At 39.9% G+C, this 23,773-nt stretch overlaps 1 protein-coding gene across 1 annotated transcript; it reads right to left on the reverse strand.

Moving 5' to 3' along the window:
- Positions 1 to 2,363: 2,363 nt before the first annotated feature.
- Positions 2,364 to 17,388, reverse strand: GPRC6A (G protein-coupled receptor class C group 6 member A). Its single transcript, XM_042017328.1, has 6 exons — positions 16,990 to 17,388; positions 13,357 to 13,660; positions 10,700 to 11,527; positions 8,194 to 8,406; positions 6,657 to 6,780; positions 2,364 to 5,268 (listed from the first exon to the last, which is right to left on the reverse strand). Exons 1-6 carry the CDS (start codon positions 17,181 to 17,183, stop codon positions 4,148 to 4,150), a joined length of 2,784 nt encoding a protein of 927 aa, XP_041873262.1. The 5' UTR covers positions 17,184 to 17,388; the 3' UTR covers positions 2,364 to 4,147.
- Between the last annotated feature and the right edge of the window lie 6,385 nt (positions 17,389 to 23,773).

Genomic DNA, 23,773 nt, shown 5'->3' on the forward strand with positions numbered 1-23,773 from the left:
GAGAAGGTTCCAGGGAGACCTTACAGCACCTTCCAGTGCCTAAAGGGGGCCCACAAGAAAGATGGAGAAGGGCTTTTTACAAGGGCATGTAGTGATTCCTATACCCCTATTACTAGGAGTAATGGCTTTTAACTGAATCAGGGTGGGTTTAGATTAGGAAGAAATTCTTTCCTGTGAGGTTGGTGAGACACTGGCACAGATTGCTCAGAGAAGCTGTGGATGGCTGATCCCTGGAAGGTTGAATGGGGCTTTGAGCAACCTGGTCTAGTGGAAGGTGTTTCGGCCCATGGCAATTAGATGATCTTTAAGGTCCCTTCCAACCCAAACCATTCTATGGTTCTATGTAGAGTATAAGTTCTGTGACACAGACCTGCACACATTTGTGTTTCTGTCATTTTACTGCTTTCAGAAGGCTCAAAGATATTGATTCTCATGGTACACTTCTCCATCTACTTCAACTGAACAACTTTTTTTTTTCCCTTTCACATCCTGCATAGAGTAAGACTTTATTAAAAAAACAAAACTAAACAAAAAAATCCCCTAAAAAAATATTCAGAGAAGTCTGCACAGAGTAGACATTTACTAAGTAACAGCCTGTGTCAGCATGATGTTCGTGACATTGTGAGACTGTCTCAACAGAACTGTGTCTGATGCACCAAGTAGTGGAAGATTTTACATGCATCAGCCAAAGCCAGAATGGCTGCAGATGAACAGAGGAAGTCCTGCTCCCCAGGGATGGATCACTGTCTGCTGTCTGGCAACAGCTTAAGTCCTGTGCTCAGTGTGACAGCCCTAAAGAGGGGTTTGGAACTGTTTGTAGCCAAAACCACTGGCTATCTTTTTCAGGAGCAGAGCATATAACAAAAGGGAAGAGATGCATCTCTTTGCACACACACACACACACACACACACACACACACACTCTCCTTAAGCACCTGTGCCCTCTTTCAGAATGTTGTCAAGGAGATGAAGACATATCAACAGAAATGACCTAGGGGATGATACTTTCCCTTTGCTCCAAGACAGTGGCATCATGTCAAGCAGGGCTCCTTGTCCCTGAAAACAGAGTCAGCACATCTGGGCTGGGCTCAGCGTCATACATTATGAGCAGCATCCCAGACACTGCTGTTAGTTGCCACTCATGATGGTCACCCACACATTCAGAGTCGCTGTAGTTCCAATGGTCATCAGCAGAGCTGCTGGGAGGTAGCTTGGAGCTCACGTAGTTTCCAGCACTTGCCAAAGAACTGCTCTAAAGATTGTGGGCAGCTGGAAGGCATCTACACAGCCAGAGCTACTGAAATCTTGAGGGAATTATGCCCTGGAGGACTTCAAACACTTGGTGGCCTTCATAGTCTTCATTGTCTCTGAAGATACTGTACATTGTAGGATAGTATCTTCAGAATGCATCATTTAGCATTAATAGTAATGAATGACATAAGCCCTGACAAGGATAATAATGTTTACATCCAGAGCAGCCTCCTGCTGACCTCAACAAACAGCATTTTCACATTTGATTTCTCTGTGAACAGCGCTGTATTTTGAGACATTTGTTCTCTCTACTGCTCTCAGAGATGGAAAACATGCCTGTGGGATGTTAGTGTTTTGGGAAGTGGTTTCAGGATCTTTCCAAAGTAAGCAAGCAGAGTGTGCTCTGAGCAAGAAAAAAAGAGCTGGTCCCTTTGGCCTCACATAGCCTGACCTATGGGCCACGGCTCTAGGAGAACCAGGAAAAGACTTTGCAATGGCTCTGGAAGGTGATTCCTTTTCTGTGCTCTGGGGATGAAAATCTGTTTCAGGCTCATTTAATGTCCTCATGTCTAGTAAGAGGAGTAGTTACATTGCTGGAATACTTACTGCACTGGGCAGGGGAATGTGCACAAATACTCCTTTAGCATAATGAACTCCTATTTTAAGGTTTTTCATATCCTTTGTATAGGGTAGCACAATCCCTTTGTGTTCTACTCACATATGATCACTTGCTTCTTGCAGACAAGGCATTGAAAAACATGTAATGCATCTTGGTATAATGTCTCTTTTTTGCTGCCAAGTCAGGCTCACAAACCTGTTACATCCTCTCTGCGCCACTGTTGACTGTGCTTTGCACAGAAGACCTGAGTAGCTGGAGAATTAGATGTAGCATGTAGGACTCCTTTGAAATTCTGCCATATGTGATGTCTTTCCTCAGAGATACCTCGGTAGAGACCTTCACTGCTGTCACCAGGCCCTGTTCATCAAGACACTCTCCTCAGTGTCCTGCAGGATAAATCCCCTAGCACACACAGCTTTCAATCTAAAGGATGTTTCTAAGAAGCAGGCTGAGCTCTACAGTAGAAACACTTTACAGGTGCATGTATCGCTGTTGTTCAAGGTCTAACAGAAGCTCATGGGGAGAGGTAAGGAAATTAAGTAAGCAAACTCAATTTTAAATAACAATATGGCTTTAATCATTCCCTTCTGTGTAGCTTCAAGGTGTGCTACACTCAACACTTTTGAAAACAACAAATACAGGTACAACATTCCAGTCAAATTAACTTCTCTAACCAGCTGATTGCTGACAGTCATGCAATGTAAGTTTTGCTTCTCTCTTTTAGGGGAAGACTTCTTGCTGCACTGGCAGTCAAATTGCAGGCATTTTACCCTTATAATACATAACCTCATATGCAAAAAAGTATTTGCAACAATGGATGTATAAACACCATTCAACATATAAACAGCATTCAACATATAAACATATACACATAACCCTTCATTCCTCCAATTAGCATCAGAACATATGTAATTACACAAATCTGTATGTGAATTGCACTCTTGCCTTCCAAATGACTTTAAAATATCTTCATAGATACACAATATCCAGGATTTTAGTATTATTTTACAGTAAAATGGCGCAGAACTTAAAATAGCAAAGTTTCTATGTTCTGGGCTTTAGGAATATGGAAAAGTATTTTCCTGTTCCTGTATTGACAATGTAGCTCTGCTGCCTGAGGTCTGTCTGAGAAAGCTCCGTAGTACCACTACCATTCCTCCTTCTCTGAATGTGCCCTTTGCCTCTCATACAGAAGGCACAGCGCAACTGTGCTCATGGAGCACACACTCTCTACAGAGCAGAGTCATTCAGTGCAGATCATGCCAGGTCATCCTTGTGCTATTCCTGTATACTGTAATGATGCATTGTCATATTCTTATTGAAAAACAGAATTTTTAAGCATATATCAAACCCCTTGAATTTTCTAGGATGTAGTCGTGCTGATACTGGTCATTACATCATTTATGCTAATGAGAGGAATCAGTCAGTGATTCTAAGTTTTGACATTACACATTGACTTTACACTCTCAAATAAGAGGACACCTGGGGCTCACTCTCCTCTTGCATCAGAAAAGGTGCATGAGTGGAATCAGTGTGTTTCTTCTGAGTATGGGGAAAAGAGGCAGATGAACATATGTATAGCTACAGAGCTCCAGAATAATTCTCTAAGTTTTTTATAGATCTGTCTCTAGTTCATTACCATGCTGATAAACACAAGGAACCTTAAATGTTACTACAGCACTCATCTGGAATAAGGTGTGCAATTTGGGGGAGGAAAAAAAGAGACTCGCTGATACCAAATGAAAAGAGTTACTTTTGGAAGTTCAGGAAAATGGAAAGCCTATCTTAAAAGTGGAGACTAAAGGACTGGACTTGTTTATCTTAGCAAACAAAGGCTGGGACAAGGTTCTCTTTGATCCATAAAATGAGGCCAGATGAGAAGAAGAGCTCCGTAAATAACTGGGCATCAAAGAGGCAAAAGAAGTGGGTAAACTCATGTGGTCCCACTTACATGACTGTGAGAAATAATTCTGTGTTGCTTCTGCCTCACTTGAGGAAGGGAGGTTGCAGAATAGGTTCCCACAAGCCTGTGTGGGCCGGATGGGGAAGGAAGGGAGCTGTTGAAAGGGACTGCACATCAGGGAGCTTGCAGGAGCAAGGGATGGACTCTCTGAGTCAGGAAAGCCTTTCAGATCCGGTAATGGATAACTGTCTAAGTACAGGAAAAGGTGTTTCACATGGCCTGCCCTCCTTGAGGATACCAGAAGGAAAGAGATCTGAAAGAGAAATGGCTCCCTAAAATGGCTTTTTAACTTCCAGTACTTTAACACTGGCCAGTCATATACTGGAGACTCTTTTCCTGATCACAGTCCTTGCAACATTTTTAGGAAGAACTTTGCCTTTTATTAGTGGCTGCCCAGGCACTTGGAAATGGCAGTTTCCATTCACAGAGTCATTCTCAGTTTTACATGAGTCTGTGACAGTAGCTCGGAGGCTGGATGATTTTGAATCTAAAGAAGCCTGACTAACAGCAACACTGCCTGCACTCTTAGAAGAGTAAGTGTAAACCATTTTGAGAAATGCAGATTTTGTGTTTGTTTCTTGCTTGTAAATGATGATATAGCATTTTGGAAGAAAAGTGCAGCAGAGGATTCCATAATTAGATATTAAAACAACAATGATTTCCACTGCTGGCAAGTATTTGCCAAATGTAGTTGCATAGACAGGGATAAATACAATCCATGCTATAAAGTAAATTAGCATGCCGAAAGTGATGAATTTAGCTTCATTGTAATTCTCTGGCAACTTCCTACCTTTAAAAGCAAATATGAAGCATATAAAGGCTAAGGCAGCAATGTAGCCCAACATAATCCCAAAAGCTACAATAGACCCTTCATTGCATTCCAGAATTATTGCTTTTGGGATTGAGAAATTTTGATTTACAAAAGGTGTCCTAAATATTAGCCAGAAGGTGCAAATGATAACTTGAATTCCAGTGCAGGTGACCACAGTGGGAATAGGTTTATACATGCATTTCAGGAAATTTTGAAGCTTGGGATCAAAGCTGAAAGCTAGTAAAATTTTTAGTGACTTTATTAAAATACATGAAATGCAGAGCGTAAAACTTATGCCAAAGAGTGCTTGCCTAGTTTTACATTTGAAATCTGTAGGCACATCTATGAAGAAGACAGTGCTTAAAAAAATTAAGAAGTGGCTGAAGAGAATAATATAGCAGACAATCAGACCACCAGATGCCTTTACAACTGGTGTGTCTAAGTTTTTGGTAAATATTATACAAATTGACAAAACCACCACAACCCCAAAAGCAGAGAGGAGGAGGAGGAAGATGGCAAACCAATCAGTCCAGGCAAGGAAATAGATTGTCTTTCTGTAGCATGTGGTGCTGTTGATGGGAGCCCAGTAGGTTTTGTTGTTACATCGGTAGCAGTAATCCATATCTGGAAGCAGAAAAAAAAGGGAAGATATCTTAGAAACCCAAAGTTAAGAAACTGCAAAGTGGATTGTAGGGATTTGAGATACAGGAGCAATGTGGGAAGGGATGCTAAAGAGAAAAGACGGGTCTGACTGCTTCTGACTCCTGCTGTCGCTGTCCAGGCGGAGGAGCTGCAGGGCTGCGGTGGCTGCGGTGGCAGTGGCACAACGAGCAAAGGACAAGTGCCTGGAGCTCCCTGCTAGCTGGGAGCGAGCCTTGCCTGCAGCCAGGGGCAAGGAGGCAAAATGACCAGGGTTCTAAAACTGTCTTGCTCATCACTGACAAGTGAAAGGTGAGCCGGCTGGAGCTCTGGACAGACAAACTTTAATTGAAACCTGCACAATGACTCGAGAGTAAACAATTCTCTTTCAAAAATTTGAACTACTTTTCTTTCTTTTGTCTATTTTAAGAAGAAAACATCCTAACATTCTCTTTACAGATAGCTTTTAAAATACAACAGCAAGAACAGACATTGCTTTAGATTATGATTTGAAAGGTACTTTTGCTTTGCAATTCTTATCCTCTGATATGGAGAAATATCACAATTAATTGATTGAGAAGATAAAATTTACTTTCTTTCTGCTCTTAGGATATTAAAAGTACATGCTACCTTAATTTTCTCAATTCCATCTCTCTCCTCCATATATAATTTTCCCCTTAAAAATTTTTGCTTAAATATAAAATGAATATATATTGAATATATATGAATGAATATATATATATGAATATATATAAATGAACCAGCGGTAAAGTATACATCAGATTTGATACTAGAAAATATTACTGTACAGTTATATCAAAATACACAGTACTCTGTGGTAAGACACAAAACGTGCTGCTAAGCAAAATACATAACCCTTGAACTTCATAGGTTCATAGGCTTGTATAATGGTTTGGGTTGGGAGGGGCTTTCAAAGATCATCTAGTTCCAACTCGCCTGCCAGGGGCAGAGACACGTTCCTCTACACCAGGTTGCTCAAAGCTCCATCCAACCTGGCCCTGAACACTTCTAAGAACAGGGCATCCACAACAACTTCTCTGGGCAACCTGTCCCAGTGGTTATACTATGGAAAGACAGGGAGGAAAGGCTCTATTAAATGAGAATCAATCTCAGTGATAAATCAGCCAGAATTTCCATCCTGGCAAAGGGTAATGCTGGTTGGCTGGACAATCTAACTGCTTTAAACTTGGCCTTTTAAGAAGCATTTATACCAAGTTTTATGGGAAACTGAGCATATTTAAATATTTAAATTATTCCAAAATTTAACCCAAGGTTGTCAAGGCAAATTATATCCAAGCAAAACAATTGCATTGATGTATAAATGAACCTCTATTTGGATCACAATTCTTTACCTGTTTGGTTGCTGTAATGGTTTTCTGGGCAGTAAATACACTCATAGCAGCATGTGTGTGGACTTTCTGTAACCTTTTTCACCTGGCCTGGCCTGCAGTGCTGGGAGCATGTTGACTGAACCTTCTGCAGTGTGCAGAGGGAGAAAAAAAAAAAAGGATCATCATCTCAGGCACAGCTAATTACAAAGGAACATTAATATAAACCTCCAGAATTTTTGCAATTTGTGTTTTTTTTTTATATCATACATATTTTAAGGAAATCTGAAAATGATGTTGAAAAAGAGACATTCTAAGGTCCATATTTCTTGTATTTCCTCCACACAGTCAAGGAGTATTAGAATGGGGCATTATTTACCTCATAATTTTATTTTTGGGACCTGAGTGCCAGTCACTGGATTTGTAGGTGCCTTTAAAATCTAGATCAAAGTCTTTCATTCAGCTTTGAACCTGTATTTAGACTGCAGAGGATAATTTTCAAAGAACACACAGAAGCATGTGATGGGGAATTTGAGAGAACTGCTTCACAAAAGAGATCCTGAAACCCTGCTCAGCCACTCTGAGCCCAGGAAGGATGCCTTGGCCTGAGGGAGACACTTTGGAGGGTGCTCTGTACTGCAGCTCTGACATTCCTGACCCTTGCCAGCTTATCCCTGAGTCATGAAGCTCCACTCCTGTCTGTGTGATCGGGGCCTTCTCTTGAGGTCTCACCTCAGGTCCTCCTTCCAAAGACAATTTTTTGTCAAACGATCTGTCCTGAAGCACACTGCAATCTCCTCTTTTTCCAAGATGGTGCTAACAAGGAGGTGGAGACATTTCTTTGTGCCATAGAGGGACAAGGTTTGAGATTTCCTTCTGTCTTCACTTGAGTTCACAGGAGGAGACTAGAATTCTGTGCACCTCATGTCCACCTAGTAAGCAGCCTCTCCCTGTCCCATTAGTGGGGAATGCCTTGCAGCACAGAGCTGCACCATGAACTCAGACCTTCACCCATGCACAGAGGACAGATTGTCCAGCTGGAACTGGCCAGGGCCACCCACTAGTCCTGTCTACACCTGTGCTGGGGCTCCAGGTCGCACTATCTACTCATGTTGCTGACCCCAGCTTTAACAGGAGCAAATAAACAACAAAACTTTCTTTTTTTTTTCAAACAATAAAGTCAACATACATGAATCTTCATGTAAAAAAAAAAAAAAAAGAGGTGGTATATAAGTGAGGGCTTTTTATACAATATAATTTTTTATTTTAAAATCCCTTTGTAAGATTCTGGAATAGCATTCTTAGGACAGACATAACCTTCTAGGGGCATTCTGGCTAAATAAATAAATTTTAAATCACTGAGCCTGCTCACAGGCTAACATGCATCTTGGGGTGCATAAAAGGGGTTGAATAAACTCAGACAGGAGTTTTTGCTCTTAGAGGAGAACATGAAACCACACAAGAGATTTCTAGCTGACACATGCTTCAGTCACAAGTCCTGCAGGAAGGAGAAATCATATGGAATGAATTTCACATGCTATGTCAACAAATTAAAAGTTACCTTTAAAGCCAGAAAATCTTTTTTTTTCTCTTCATCCTCAAAGATAAAGCCACCTTTCTCTGCATCATATTCTGCCATAGTGGTGATTTCCACGTGGCCATCAATTTCTTTCCAAAGAAGGACATCATAACTGGTGCTCATATCTCCATTGGGGTCAAACTTTACTTCCTTATCATCATCAATGACTACAACTTTTTTAAGTTCTTCTAGGAGCTGCACATAAACGTAAGGAATGATAACATAGTGACAAACTGAGTAGTTTAACATATGTATGATAATACCGAATTTAAAAGAAATGCTTTTAGGACTAAGGGAAATATTAAAATTCAAATTCATTTTGTTTACAGAATTACATTATACAGACAATTCTGTTGGCCTTAAAAATCTATTATTAAAAAAATTATAATTTCATAAAATCATATTCATAGTATTTTTTTCCAGCCTTGAAAATTTTGGTATGATGTTTGGAGAGAAAATATTTTTGCTTGCAAAAACTAAGAGTCTTTTGGCACACCCCTTCTTGTAAAGAACAGGGCTGGGTGGTGCTCCTGTTGTTACTTTACTGTCAGCAGAGTCAATCTGGGCAACATTTGCTTCCAGAGTGAATTCCCCCAGCACATCTGGGAGTATCTAGCACTGTTCCCAACTGTGACTCTGACTGAAATTGTGTATGGCAAGGTGAGACTCAGAACTTTTAATAATCAATGAACAACATATGCCAATTTGTTCAGATGGGGAGATCAATGGCACAATGGCAATGAACAGGAAGGCCGTATTCGACAGGTCACAGGAAATACCAAACCAAGGATGCTTTGGTAAGGCAACTGTCCAGCTTCATATTGCAATTCCTTCTGTTCAACAGGGGAAAAATTTCTGCTTCCCTCATTCCAAACAGACATATCAAAAAGATCTGTGTGAATCTAGAAAAGGATGGGTTAAGGCACGTATCACCCACTCCCAGTTCATGGGGAGATCATAGGAGGACTCCCATTAACTACCATGGTTCTTAATTGAAGCAAAAACTTTATTATTTTGTAGGCCTAGTGATTTTTAGCAGCAGTAGTTAACCAACAAGAAAAAAAGTCGATGTTTGGTGAAAGGCTGAGTTCAACTGCATTTGAAAAGCATGCTGTTACATGAGTCCATTTGTGATATTCACAGCATTTAACAAATGTGCTGACAGGTATACTACCTCAATAGGCTTTGTCAAATTCATGTAACACATCTGGTGTATATAATATGCCATTTTTTCATAGATAATGTAATTTTTTCAGTGTTTATATAACTTATGAAGAACCAGTGTGTTTCTAACCAATTTGATTTGGATGCTGCATAGTTGTGTGGAACTGAACAGGATTTTTTAATTGTATATACTCAGACTATTCATTTAATTTTTCTCTTCTCCACTTTTCCAATTCTTCTAACAATATGAGAACACCAGAGCTTTTTGAATACATCTTGAGCTTCAGACAGAAGGGGCCAATATTTAGCAACATTTTGGTGTAACTGTTTATTATTTTTGCAAAGTCTGTAACACCAATCACTCTATTGTTTCCCTGTATACAGACATGTGTGATACAGATTATTTGGATCTTGAGGTTTTTCTGTACATATATATCTCACTTCCTAGAGGGTTGAATTTTCATGTAGAAGAAACATGTTATGAAAACATCACAGGGAAATTAATTATCTCTTTCAGTTCTCTTCATGAGTGCTTAAGAACTTAAAAGGAGTTTTAATTTGGATGGTATGGGATTTAGTTCAGTAATGATGTAAATGTAGCTCCACAAAGCTGCATTCCTATAAAGCAGTCCTGAATTTGTCCCATTAGTGTTTACTAATTCATGTAAGAGTCTGATTGTGACTGGGTTATTGGTTGGTTGGTTTTTTTTCAAATCCTATATCTTGGTTTGACCTGCCCTGACCTACGATAAGAGGTCAGTGCAAATCAGAGCGCTTCAGAGGTTGTTTGACTTTTAAATGAACATTTGTTTAATCCTCTGAGTAAAAGTGTGTAAAAGTGAATAGTCCTGAGCAGGTTCTTGGGTAAAAGGTCAGGTCAGGTTTACTTGTCTGATTTTTCGTCGTCTCTTCCCACCCAGTAGAGTGTGATAACGAGTACCTCACCCATCTTAAAGATTATGTCTTTACATATAAGTCAAGATCAGACAGAGGAACAATGTATTGCATTTTCATTTTCAAGTAGAGACTGATTATGGAGGAAAATACTTGAATTAAGACAAAACAGATACAATGGTCAGAAAAAGAGAGAGAGGAAAACTGAAACTTTGATGAATGCTCCTATCCTGCAGTATCCCCATCTCTCAAGAGCACTCATTATGTGTATCACAGTGGTTTACAGCAATGCGACCAACCACTAGTAGTCAAATAGCTGGTAAAAAGTCATTTATTAAAAGGACCAAGCTTTTATCTCCAGGAATATGGGAGCTAAAATGAGATGAAAGTTAGGCAGAGAGAATGAGACCTGAAGGAATTAGCATCATACCTCCCAGGGAGTGAAGGCAGAGGGATCCTTGCAGTCTCTGTCTTTGCATCGCCCTTTAATGGCATGGGCTATAGCATATACTGCAAGTATAGTACTATGGATAAATCCCTGTTCAATGTTAGCGTTCAAAAAATCATCTCTCCAGATCTGAGGTTTACTGCCAGCATTTTCCAGTAGATCATCCTGGGACTGGTTTGCAATGCACGTTTGAAAATCATGATATTCCAGGTATGCACAAACTGACAAAAGCATAATATATTCATGTAAAAACTTGTTGTTTTCAGTGGGCTTTTCATGAAGGTTTCTCAGAAACTCTTGGAATGAGGAGATGTCTCCACTTTTAAATCCAAATCCCACAACGGTTCCCAGCTGTCTGATATTGGGAATAGTACTGATCTTGAAAGCAGCTGACCAGTTATCACTTGCAATCCAGACTTTTTTAACATTTCTCTCAATTGCCTTTTTGAATAGTTTAAGCACATGGAACTGTCTCATAAAGACAACAATAACATTTACTCTTGTTTCCTTGACAATCTTCTCAATTGCATGATCAACTTTGGTGTGAAAGGTGCTGTCAGAGAGGTAGGCTGGCAGCATCTCTTTAAAAGCTATGCAAACATTGTTTGCCATGGCCTGGACCCCAAAGCTCTCCAGAGCAAACCGGCCATTGTCATCATCAGTGGCTATTACTCCAATCCAGTTCCACCCAGATTCATAGATCAAGCGGGTCATTGCTCTTGTCTGATGAAAATCACTAGGGATAGTCCTGAAGAAAGAAGGAAACCTGATTTTGTCACTGAGGATTTCAGCTGATGATGCAGGACTGACCTAGGAAGAGTGAACAATTCAGTTACAGATGTGGTGTCCTCCAAAGGATGCCAAGAGATCCAAAACTGCCATGATTGTTCTTTCTTCCCATCTGACCTGGGCTCCCTCCTCCTGCAAGTGAGCATCAACAAGCTGCAGCCAAAGGGGGCAGGTTCTTTCTCCCTGCTCTTGGGATGCAGACTCTTGCCCAGTACCAGTCACACCTTTTCTTTCACTCTCTTCTGCATAATTCAGTGAAGGTCGAGAACAAAACTTTTCAAAATGGATATGACAGTAATGATGGTATAAAGATTTTGGTTTAGTCTGTGCAAATACCATCAGCATGCTTTTCAAAGCAATATTTAAAACACTGGCTATTTTTTGAGTCTCTATTCAAATTGCTAGTGCTCTTACATTTTGCACTATTTTCCTATCACTGAGTGTGTTAGTATGGTTCATCCATATATATATATATATTTTTTTTTTTCTTTCCAAGACTTAATTATTATATTTCAAAAGGATCATTAAATCTGTTGGGAGAACCTCACAGAAAAACGAACAGTAAACAATAATACAGAATGATATAATTCTTTCATACAAAAGATTTATTATATTTTTCTTGTGAATGTAGCTAAAAAAAATAGTAGAACTTTGATATTTAAATCTCTCCAGTTTTAATCCTTTTTTTTTTTTTTTTTTTTTTTTGGAACTTTTTTCCCCTATATTGTTGACATTTCTTAAAAAATAAATTTAAGTTTTCTGAAATGAGAGTCACCTGTCTGGAGGGGATACCAAAATCTTACTGTGTCAGAACATTGCAGATGCTATTGGTAAGAAAAATCTATTGGGTCCCATTTTCCATCTATTACCTAATGCAGATTTTTTTAGTCACTTGCCTTTTGATTATGTTCAAGTGTGGCATTTTAGTTTTCATACTTACTACAGCTCCTGGGGTGGCGTTGGAGGTCGGAATTACTTCCTACCATTGCAGAGGAGAAGATTCAGTTAGCAGTTATATTTAGTTCAAATTTTATGTCTTTTCCATGTATTTGGTTAATTTATACCTATTGTCAAAACCAAAGTGCAAGACAAGATGGTGTGAGGAAGTGGATCTGCTTGTTCCTTGTTAGTCCTTGCCTTGACCCCAACTCTTTTACAAAGGTGAAAGTAGGAACGTAAGCAAGGGCCTAAGCACAAGTGTGGGACTGTACTAGTCCTAGAGAGGTCAGAAATAGAGAAGGATGTTTTGGGAAGGACCAATGTGGATTTAAACTGTTGTATTCTTTCACGTCTACAATTGTTTGAAGACTATTAGGAGTAAACCTTTGGTTTAGAGCAATCTTCCTCACTTCCCTTTCCAGAGTTTTAACTGACTCCAACATTTAATTTCTCTTGGGCAGGAGAGAATTTCTGAATTTCTGGCCAGATCTGACCTGGTCTCTTTTTTTTTTTTAGCTTGAGTATTTTCATATTCTCCACCAGGCAGACTGGACACAGCAGCTGTAATTTCGCTGCCTGAATAAAGTCCTTGAATGTCATCTGAGGTACATTGGAGTAACCAGGACTGACAAAAGGCACTGCCAGGCTGACAAGAGCCCAGCATCACTCTGAAAGAGCACTTGGATAAATGTGCCTCAGGTATATAAAATATCCCTTACTGCCTTTGTTTGGGCAAGTGAATCAAGCCCTCCACTTGGAGCTGAAGCTCACCTGTCCTGCTGTCCTTAGGCTAAACCAAATCCTGCCCGTAGTAAATAGATGGCTTTTGCAATTCCTGTGATCAGAACCTTTATTCTAAGCATGGTAAATCTGAACCTCTGTCCAAAATAAAATAATTCCCTCAGACCTACCTGTGGGATTAATTGCAAAGCCAACAGCCTTGACACTGCCATCGACACCTCCGAGTAGCTGGCTCCAGTGACTGCCTTGACTCTCGGGATGTAGTCTGAGTAGTTACACTTGAACTCCACAGCATCCTCAGAAGAATTGAATTTAGACAGAAATCTCAGAGCAGATGCCATGGCCTTTGTAACTTCTGCACATGTGTCATAGATTTCATAGCCCAGAGTAACTCCGGATAACAGTGTTGAGTTGTTGATGGTTTCAATAGCGTGTATCATTGCAAGCGTCTGAAGAAAAACTTGAATTTCAAAGCTGTCAGGAAACATAGGCGGTATTTTTTAGAAAAACTTTGTTGGAAGCAAGGGTGAAGCAAAATCTTTTAAAAAAATGTATTTACTTTCACTAAAAGCATGAAGCAAAGAAAAGGAAGTACTAAGTATTTCAGAACAGAAGAAAATATTTCAGAGATCCAGGTCTCCAGTGGTTGCATTGGTGTTTCTAAAATACTCTTCAGACCTGATAAAGTTAGCCCAGCTATTTCCCCTCATCTCCAGTGATTGTTATAACAGATGATTAATCAGAACTGTGCTAGCATGAAATGTCTGCAATGTAACCAACTGTCCTCTCAGGCAAGCTTCTCTAAAGATTAAAAATCTTGTGGACTAAATTAAATTTCAGATGGACCTAAGATAATTTATGTCTCCATAGAAAAATAATGGGAGATAGACAAAATTATCAACTTAATTAACATTTTGATATAAATCCAGATGGATACCTGCATGCCTAGCTGATTATTAGATTCAGATGTGGGATCAAGTTGTAAAATTCAAATAAAATTTGTGGATTCGGACAAGTATTTCAATTTTTAAAAATGCATGTTTGGAATTCCTGGTCTTAGGAAAGGTTTATTATGTGCTCAAAATGAAATTCTTCACCAGGTTTCCTTTTTATGCATTCCAGAAAAATGGATGTTTCAAGCACAGTAGGATTTGGAGCCAACAGAATAAATATTCTGATGCACAGAATGCATGCAAGATGAGGTGTTTATATGTAGGCTGTCCTATAACATAAAGCCACAATTATAATTCCAAGTGTAATAATAATTTGAAAAAGAACTACAGTGTCATTAGCATGGTACTATCATAGACTATAGCTGAGCTGCCTGAGAGATGGGAGGCAGACTTCAGTATGGGCTTAAGTTGCAGTTTCCCCACTGTAACAAATGGTAGAGAACTGCGGGCAGAACGATCCCTGATCCCTAAAGACAGCAACTGATTTGAGAGTAAACTCTGGATTTCTCTTCTTGTTTTTGTTTTGCTGTTCCATCTCTAAACTATGGAGGAACCGAGGAAAGACTCTTGGCTCTCAGAGCTGCATATGGACATTTATCTTAAACTTGAAAAGATTCTTGAACAACGATTTGTAAATTTTAGCTTAATTCAAGCTCAAAAGGAACTGAAACATTTCCTTTCATGGTTGTTTAAGAACTTTTTCTACGTTTCTTGGGATCTGATTCTTACCAACGGCTTTTGGAAGACCGTTTGGACACAGTTAATTTCTGAGTCAAAATATATGCCGATGGAAAAATATTTTTGTGAATATTATTTAATTACCAAGACTGTTGAACAATGTCAGCTGTGTCCTTGTGAAGTTAAAACTGCTTCAGGGACTGTGTGACCCAGGCCACACGCATCGAGCCCTCTGTGAGCAGCAGCGAGGCAGTTCCCACGCGTGGGCGGAGCGACGTGAGCTGCAGTGTCAGCAGCGGAGCGAGGCGCGGTGGGAGCGGTGCCCGCCCGGCCCTGTGCAGCGCGTGGTGGAGCGAGCCCCGTGAACGCCCGACCGAGAGGGGCGGTGCACGGCTGGCGGCAGTGGCAGTGGAGCGGAGCCGTGCCGAACCAAAATGCGCGCTGGAGCAGGGCACGGGGGGCCGCTGCTCAGGGGTCTGGCTGAGACGTGGGTGCAGCGCCAGGCAGCGGCAGCACAGCTGAGAGCAGAGGCGGCAGCACTCGGGGAGCTGAGCGGTGCGGCACAGCCCAGCCCAGCCCGTATGGCCCCGAATGTGACCCCGGGAAGAGCACGCAGGCACGAGCAGCCCTGGCGGCCCCAGCAGCACTGACAACCCTGGCAGCTCCAACATGGGAGCAAGCGAAAGTGAAAGAGAAAGCAAAAACACAACGAGACAGAAAACAGCAGCCACTCGGAAAAAGGAAAAAATCACCATAGCTAAGGTTTTAGGAATAGTAAAATGGTATAATGTTAAACAAACTTATGGTTTTATAACAAGATATGACAACCAAGAAGACATATTCGTTCATAGAACTGCAATTAAAAAGAATAACCCTGAAAAATGCATCCCAAGCTTGGGAGATGGAAAGGTGGTGGAATTCAAAATTGTGCAAGGTAGAAAAGGGTTACAAGCATCGCAGAGGTCACTGGGCCTGATGGTGTTTCTGTAAAAGGCAGTATATATGCAAAAAATCATAGTCATGTTAGACAATATCTCCATTATAAGCCCCCTACAGTCTCCCTTTCCTAATCCCACTTTCCCTTTTATCCTATATCCTATTACCCCCAGTGTATTCCCAATCTGTTTTTTCACCCATGGTTTCCCTCACAAAACCATGCCTTTGCCAATTGTTTCCCCAGAAATCCCTTTCCAATGCTGAGTGGGGGATGAAGAGGAGGAGGGAAGAAATTAACTATTGCTGTTTAGAGTTCCAACAGGTACAAATGGAAGAAACCCTCTCCTGCCTCAGTTTCCCCACAAAGCATTCTCGGAGAGTCCTGTCTCCCTTCTGTCAGCCTTAATATGTTCCAGAAAATCTGTTTGGACATTTAAAGACTCAGGAGGGTGGCTTGTTTTGTTTTGAAACTGTCCTTGTTATCTCATGTTTATCCAATTGTTTTCAATGTTAAGTTTTAAATCTCTTTTTGTTAAAAATAAACGGGTGAAAGGTCAGGGTCCCTTCCCCCCCACCATGTGGTCCTGGGAGAGTGGCCCTGGGTGGGAGGCACAGGATTTCCCTAGCCCCTGGTCAGCCTCGTTCCCCATTGGTTGTTTTGTGTTCCCCTGTGTGGGCAAGGACCCTCGGGTCCCATGATTGTGGCAGTTCCTCAGCAGATCCCGGCCATGTGGCTGGAGAAATAAACATCTCTCTGAAACACCTATCAAGAATCAGTCCATATATATTTCTTTTCCACGGGCCTCCTTGTCTGATACACGTGTTGCAGTATCCGCACTGTAACAGGCTTAGGTAAAATGGAATAGTTAGCCTGTGTTCAAATCATGTAGGTTCAGCTTCATAACAAATAATGAATAGCTGCTCAGCAGAGTCCTTCAGACCTATAGCAAATTAGCATTTCCATGGTAATCAGATGATAGCAGAAACCTCCAAGGCTATTTGATTATCTGTGAAGATTGAAATAGGATAAAATGCTCATTCCCTTCCTCAGTCAGCCACACTATTTTTAGTTGTAACTTTGCCATACTTTGTATTAATTTACATGAAATGTATCTGATGTCCAAAGAATTTTTTAAGAGTAAGCAAAGCAAGAGAACCAGAACTTGTTGACCTTAATAGAAGAGCTACATGCCCAATGTCAGCACTCTCTTCTTTGCCATATGTGTGATTACTCACCCAGCACAATTCTGAATCACTGGCTTGATGGGATCTTCTTCTGGATGCAGCATTTCGCTATGAACTGCAAACAAACCTCCAATAATGATGTCCCCCGGAGCACTGGCACCCACGAAATCGTCAGCATTCTGGCAGGAGAAAGCGATGTCGGTGCTGATCACAAAGCAGGGGATCAAAAAGATAACAAATGCCATGTTTCTGTTTTCCTCACTCACTCCCAGCTTTGAGTCAATCAAGCTGCAGCACCAACACGGGCTTCTGTGTCATCTGTAAAGAGCAGTGAAGGACAAAGGCTGCACTCAAAAGTTGGTCACACCTCTAAGGTGCTTGTATTTGCCTCACTGGCCAAGGCTATTTTATTGAAGGTACTAAAGCAGTGCTGTCACATAAAACGTGAGGGTGCAGGGGTGTGAGAGTGAAGAGGGAAGGAGAAACATAAATGAGTTTAAAAGGAAATGCTGGACATTAAATCTCTTATGCTGTGTTCAAAGTTTATGATATCTTATCTGAAACATGTGGCAAATATTTTGGTATAAATTTTGGCTTGTTTTGAATACCTTACAACTGAGTGCAGGGTGCAAAGAAGCAATTATGTAATATGGTAATAGCGATGCTGCTGTGACAATGTTTTAAGAGTCTGGTCTGAAGAATGCTAAAATATAAAAGACCCCTTGTCACAGTGTCCTTTATATCAGACTCTGGTTCAAAAATCCCAGCCCCAAACTACCAAAAGACTGCTTTTCTCTCAACCCTTTTCTATATGTTTTAAAATCCTTGTATAAAAATTGTTTGGATTAATATTCATGGTTCTGAGGCACATGTCCTCAGGACTTCAGTGGGCTTTGGATCAGGTTCTGTATTTATGAACCAGGCCAAGTCTGCTGCTGGTTAATGAGATAAACACAGAACAGTGGGAAACAATAACATTAGTCCTAGTTTTTGCTTTCTTCCCCTGCTGACTGAGGACACCAGCACACAAACAGCAGCTCCCGTGCTGTGGGAGGAATGGGAAGTGACTGTTCTCACCGCCACTGCTCCCATCAGATTCACAGGAATCAGATACTGTGCCAGAAAGGAACTGGGGGAAAAGAGAAGCAGAAGCTGGACTCTCAGCTTTTGTAAACCCGAACCTTAAACATCAAATCCTTAGGACAGAAACACAACTTATACTAGTAAACAATACCAATTCATGTCAGGGACACAGATTTGACAATAACCCTGCTCTGTTTCCAACATTGGTTTATTTCTCTGTTTTCTTATGATGGCTTTTTCAGATTTTGCTTCTTTTGGCAATATGCCAAAACACTCCCAAAAGAACAGGTTCAGTCATAATACTTATTGTCTGTGATTGTATAAAATCTAGGTTTTACATAGAAAATTTGAACCAAAGTTTATTTACTGGCAAACAAAATAAGAAATGGGATATCTGTTATGTATTCTTTCTGATAAGCATAATGCATACCATATGAATTATTCAAATTATTATATTTTGCTTGTTTTCTCAATAGTCTCTTTGTAGTAGGAGTATCCATTTAAACCAAGATATTTCTTGTAAATGCAAATGCAACAGACAAAATACTTGCAAGTGCAAATGTTAATCCCTAGTTAAGTAAACATTTGTCTTCTTTATTATAATATAACAGCTTGTGTTTCTTTCATCTGCCTTCTTTCGTTCCATGTGACATTCTCACTGCTGGGTCAGTGCAAGTAGTAAACATCATCCTGTCTTTTCTTTAATGTATCTGACCACATATATTTATGGGCAGATGTTGATACCAGTTTATTCAGCTTCTGCACTGACTCACAAAAATTCCAACTATTCCAAAGGTTTTCCTCTTGATTTATAACAGCATTAACTGTAGTCAGATGCTGGCCTGCAAATATTCATGTACTCATTCCTTGCCAGCCATGCAATGCACCCTGAAACCTGGTTCCACACACTCTAGTGTTTCCTTTACCTTGTATGTAATTCTGTATATAAAACTTGTGTATATTTAGATGTAACTAAAGCATAAGACTGGAGCTAGACATTTCCTTAAGCAAGTCATGAGAAATATTAGTATAAAATGTAACTTCTAAGGGTTTAACACTAAGAGTTGTAATAAGGACTCAATTGAAATACAGTACCGATCATTTGAAACTTCAATTTATGATTAGAAGCAGAAAAGGAACTTTACTCTGGCCAGTCTTTAAAAACCTATTGATTTCTATAGAAGAGGATTTTACCTACAAATAAAAAGTCCTTACTTGGTCACTTTGGAAAGTGGAAGTTGACAAAATAAACATCACATATAATTGGTGCATAATTTCATGTTATTTATAAAAACACCATAAAAAGAGGTGTACTTTCAAGTCAACTAAACAGATTTTATGTCACAGCGTATTTTCAAAAGAAAGTGGGTTTATTGGTTTTGTTTGTTTTCAAGACCTATATCTCATAATTACTACTAGTGATGAGAAGTACACAGCAGTCTTACTGAGATACCTCAGCCTAACCTAGTATTGCAGAATTTACTTCAACTGTTTGCAAATATCCTTTTTCTTTGGCACTTAAATGCAACAGAAATAACTGTATAGTACAAAGTGTTCCTTGTTTCAAATTTAGTGGCATATCATGGACATAACGCTAGACTTTCACATTTGTCAGCATAGGAGTATTTCCTGGCAGGTAGATTCAAGCATAAGAGTCAGGGGAATTTCTTGAAGTACCATCATCTCCTGAAAGCTGCCTCTAGTGGACTGGGCAAAGATGGTAAACAGCACCTAACAATCCCAAAGCCACTGTGAGAGCCACAGGGGAACAGTAAGAGACTCTGGAGGATCTTGCGGGAGACAAAGAGGTCCTCTTAGTATCACTGTGAGCCCCAAAGTTACCTGTTGCCATGCCAAAATGGTTACTTCTTCCACTTGGAATTTGAGAAGCACCAGAATTGGTGGGGTTTGGAGGATGGCCCTGTCAAGACCTCAGCACTAATTCTTCAGGTGGCTTCCTGTAAATTTATGCCTAATAAATTTTTGTCAAAGTCTTGAAAGGACCCACAATTCAAAATGTACAAGAGAAGCTGGGGGACTTCAGTATGAGACCAACAGAGTGTACCCTCACAGCAGGGGACACCTGTAAATGGACCACCTGCTTCTCCTGTCTTTGCAGCCTCTAGACTTGGACAGGTTACGGCTTTTGTGCAGAAAGAATTTTTGCAGCTCTCAGTTGCTTGGTCCAGCAAAGAGAGACTACACTGTACATGAAACAAAGACCAACATTTTGGCTGAACTTCTTTGTGCTAGCTGTTGTTTCTCATGGAGAAGATAATAGCTTAGGTTCCAACAGGAATATCTTTTCTCTGAAGCCCATTCAGTCAGATACTGTTAAAGGAGAAAGACATTTTTCATTACTTTCTATTTTAAACTGGTTTTAATTGTGCTGTTTCCAAACCAACATAGAACAGATAGCAAAATCCTCTGCCAGGCATGCACAATAGCTAAGGGAAGAAAGGAATAATTTGGATATTCTCACCGTTATTCAGAGGAGTAGGGTAACTCCCCCCCACTGAGACAGGACTTACCCTGACACAATGGAAATTGTCCTTTTTGAAGAAGTCAGCAACATTCAAATAAAATCCCATCATTTGCATTAAGAAGATTAAATATTGGTTAAGATTGCCACCTTTCTTGATCAATAGAACCATAGCGTTAAACCCAGTGATTCTGATTTACTAAATTTCTTTTAAGGAAGTTTAAACAGTGGGGAAAGAACCAAAAGAAGCAGGTATTTCATTACTTAATTTCAAGTACCTTTAAAAAATTCTTCTATTTATTGGGACCTATATATTAAATATGAAAATTAAAGAATGGGAAGACAAATATCCATTTGTTTGATTTGTGGTATGTTATAAAAAATAAACAAAGATAAAAATTAAAAATACATCAACAGTGAAATGGAATTTGGATAGAAGCCAACAGTTCACATTAATTCCTGAGAAACAAACTAACTCAATTTTCAAGTTCATTGGGTTTGTCCTCTAGAGGATGTCAGCTGAGCTGCAGGATGGGAAGGACAAATCCTGTTTTTCTTTATCAGGTCACAATGTTGTAATGTGCCTCCTGATGTTCCTTGAAAGTTGAATTTCCCCTGATGCAAATAACCTTGTTGGATCACTTCTGGTGGAAAACTGAGATGCTGGGGCATGGCAGTGCCTTCAACCTCCTCCCTGGACTGTCAAGGACATCCTGGGCAGTCTGACAGCAATTTGTTTTACGAAAAGGGTTTCAGTCAATAGTCCATGTTGTGCATGTTCAGTGCACCTCTGCTGTTTATCCTAGAAAAAGGATATAAGAAATTAAAACATAGTTGTGAAAGGACCTACATTTGAACTAATACCTGTATTTTTTTTTACTTCAGGTATGTTTGTTTCACTTAGTTTTTCTCTGGTATTTGAATATATTTAGATGAAATTTCAAGTCAATACAATTTTGATGTGAAAAATCAAGGGGATTTGAATTTTCTGATGTAGACATAAAATGTTTTTTGCCATTCCAAAATTGAATTTACTTGTAAATTACCTGTTTGTTTGGGGTTTTCTTAATAATAAAGCAATGCTGATCTTATCCCACCCAGCCAAGACAGTCAGCTGCATATGCTGGATGCAGGACAATTTCATAAAAGCCAACATGGTAGGAATGAGCTTATTGAGATGACATATTCAGAATTTTTCACCAGCTTTTATTTCTCTCCTTTGTTCCATCTCCTCCTCTCTTAATTGAAAAACAAGAGAGCAAAAATGTCATTCATCTGTTGACAATGCAAATATTTGGTCCCAGCTTGTAGTGAAAGGGTCACCCAGAGGGAAAGAAAACCTCTAGCTTAGGTATTTGGGCTTTCTCCTGAGAGGCTGAAGGCCAGGGGTCCTTCTGCCTGTGACTGCTCACAACACTAGAGTGAGATCTTTGCTACATAAAGGAGGGAGCTCAAATCTTTCTTCTCCCAGTGTCCCCTGCTTACGGGAATTTGTCACTGACAATTTGTTTGAGAAAGCCCTTCTTGCCTGAGCAGTAAGAACCCTCCTAAGAGACTCAGCATATTCAGAAATTCCTGGGCTTGTATTGCCTAGTATATTTGGCATGTTTTGGAAATGCCTATCAGCAAGAAAGTCGGGCTGGAGATCATCTCACACAAAAATGCCAATGGCAAGCAGGTGTGAAGTTGGTGCCAAGCATTTCAGCATTATTAATAAGGAACACAGTTCAAAATAAAGTTAGGTTGATAAGAATTTTAAAATGTTAGTGGTTACAGTTTTTAGACATCTCCAAGGGTATTGATTGTGGAGGATCTGAGAGTGTTGGCTGTTAAAGGGACAGATAACCCCATAAATTGAGATAGCCATCTTGGTGACCCTGTGCTTATTCTCCTTAAATCACTTTTGCAAATAGCACTTAGTGATTTTTTAACTCTTACACTGCTTGTCCCACATAAATTCCCTTAAAAATAATTTCTCTTCAGTAATTTTGGAGGTAAAACAGAACTGGTAGTATTAAACAATAATTTGAATAAAAGAAATGAAAATAGGTTTTGGAAGCAGGAACTGAAAGTCAGGTGGACCCAAATTTTAATGGAATGAAAATTAAGGGAAATTAAACGTATCATGAAAATACTCACCCAAATGTTCAACTCTATGCAAAGATCAGCATAAAAAGAAGAGAGAAATAATTTGCTTTCCTCCCTCAGCATACTTTAATGAGAACACTTTTGGAAAACATGGATTTAAGACTCTTCAGATAGAGAAGAAAATCAAGTCCATGTCTCCCAAATGTGCTGGCTGACAGGACCTAGAAGGGCACACCAGGAAAAGAGCAGGTCTTCACTTCCCCAATTTCATAAATCTTCATCTTGTCACTGTCTTGAAACCACATATCTGAGCAAGTACAAAGCTTCTCCCTGAATACTCAGTTATCTGACACAGAGAAAGTTACTTTAGGATTGGACTGGAGGATTTCCAGATGTCCCTTCCCACATCATCTATCACATAGTTCTGTGATAATGACGCACTCAGTAGTGTCTGGGAAGTATAGGTATCCGTAGATGCCAAACTGTACACACAAGTTTGGCATCTATGGAGGATTTGAGGCTCCTCTTAGGACAAACTACTGTAGGCAGTCCTGAGCTCAGACAGCAGGTCTTGGGGAACTCTGCTTCTGAGAACCTAAATCTCCTTATGTTTGTACAGGAGATAAGCTGTCAGGAGCTCCTTACCCAGCTCTGTAGGAGGAAGGAGGAGCTCTGCAGGCCAGGAACAAGATTCCGGGAGGTAGACAGGTTTTATGCCTTAGCTAGCTCAGTCCAGGTTTGATGCTTATTGATTCAAGGTTGTCATTGTCACCCTTATTCTGGACTTTTTAATTTACTTTGGTTTTCTCTTCAGATCTTAAATGATTTCAGTTCACCTTACAAGATTTAACTGATTGTGTTATAAAAGTAAACATACACCTGCAAAGAGAGTACAGGCAGAACAGGTGACACTCATAAAAATTCCTTTCAGATAAGGAAAAGAACCCAAAACAGCAAATCCACGAGTCACTCTGGAGGCTGACTTCAACCTTCAGATTCAAAGACTGAGGAAAAAAAGAAAAAAAGAAAAAAAAGTTTCACACATTAAAACCATTGGGAATTCTTACTATTGAAAAGTTCACTGTTCTAATTTTGTAGAGTAACATAACGGTCTACACACTTCCTACAGAATATTGTGCACTGTTGGTTAAGGACAGCTTACATATATAAAAATACTGCATT

This window comes from Corvus kubaryi, unplaced genomic scaffold, assembly GCF_017639235.1.
Source record: "Corvus kubaryi isolate FWS band 111438036 unplaced genomic scaffold, C.kubaryi_AGA036_p1.0 split3-73, whole genome shotgun sequence".
NCBI classification, from domain to species: Eukaryota; Metazoa; Chordata; class Aves; order Passeriformes; family Corvidae; genus Corvus; species Corvus kubaryi.

Bases quoted from the DNA above. Each gene is read 5' to 3' on its own strand.
- GPRC6A (XM_042017328.1), bottom strand. From the start codon at position 17,183: ATGGCATTTGTTATCTTTTTGATCCCCTGCTTTGTGATCAGCACCGAC. The intron at 13,661-16,989 runs GTGAGTAATCAC...GTTTCCTGACAG, and splicing joins GTGATTCAGAATTGTGCTGG to CTTTGAAATTCAAGTTTTTC. The intron at 6,781-8,193 runs GTAACTTTTAAT...TGCACACTGCAG, and splicing joins AAGATTTTCTGGCTTTAAAG to AAGGTTCAGTCAACATGCTC.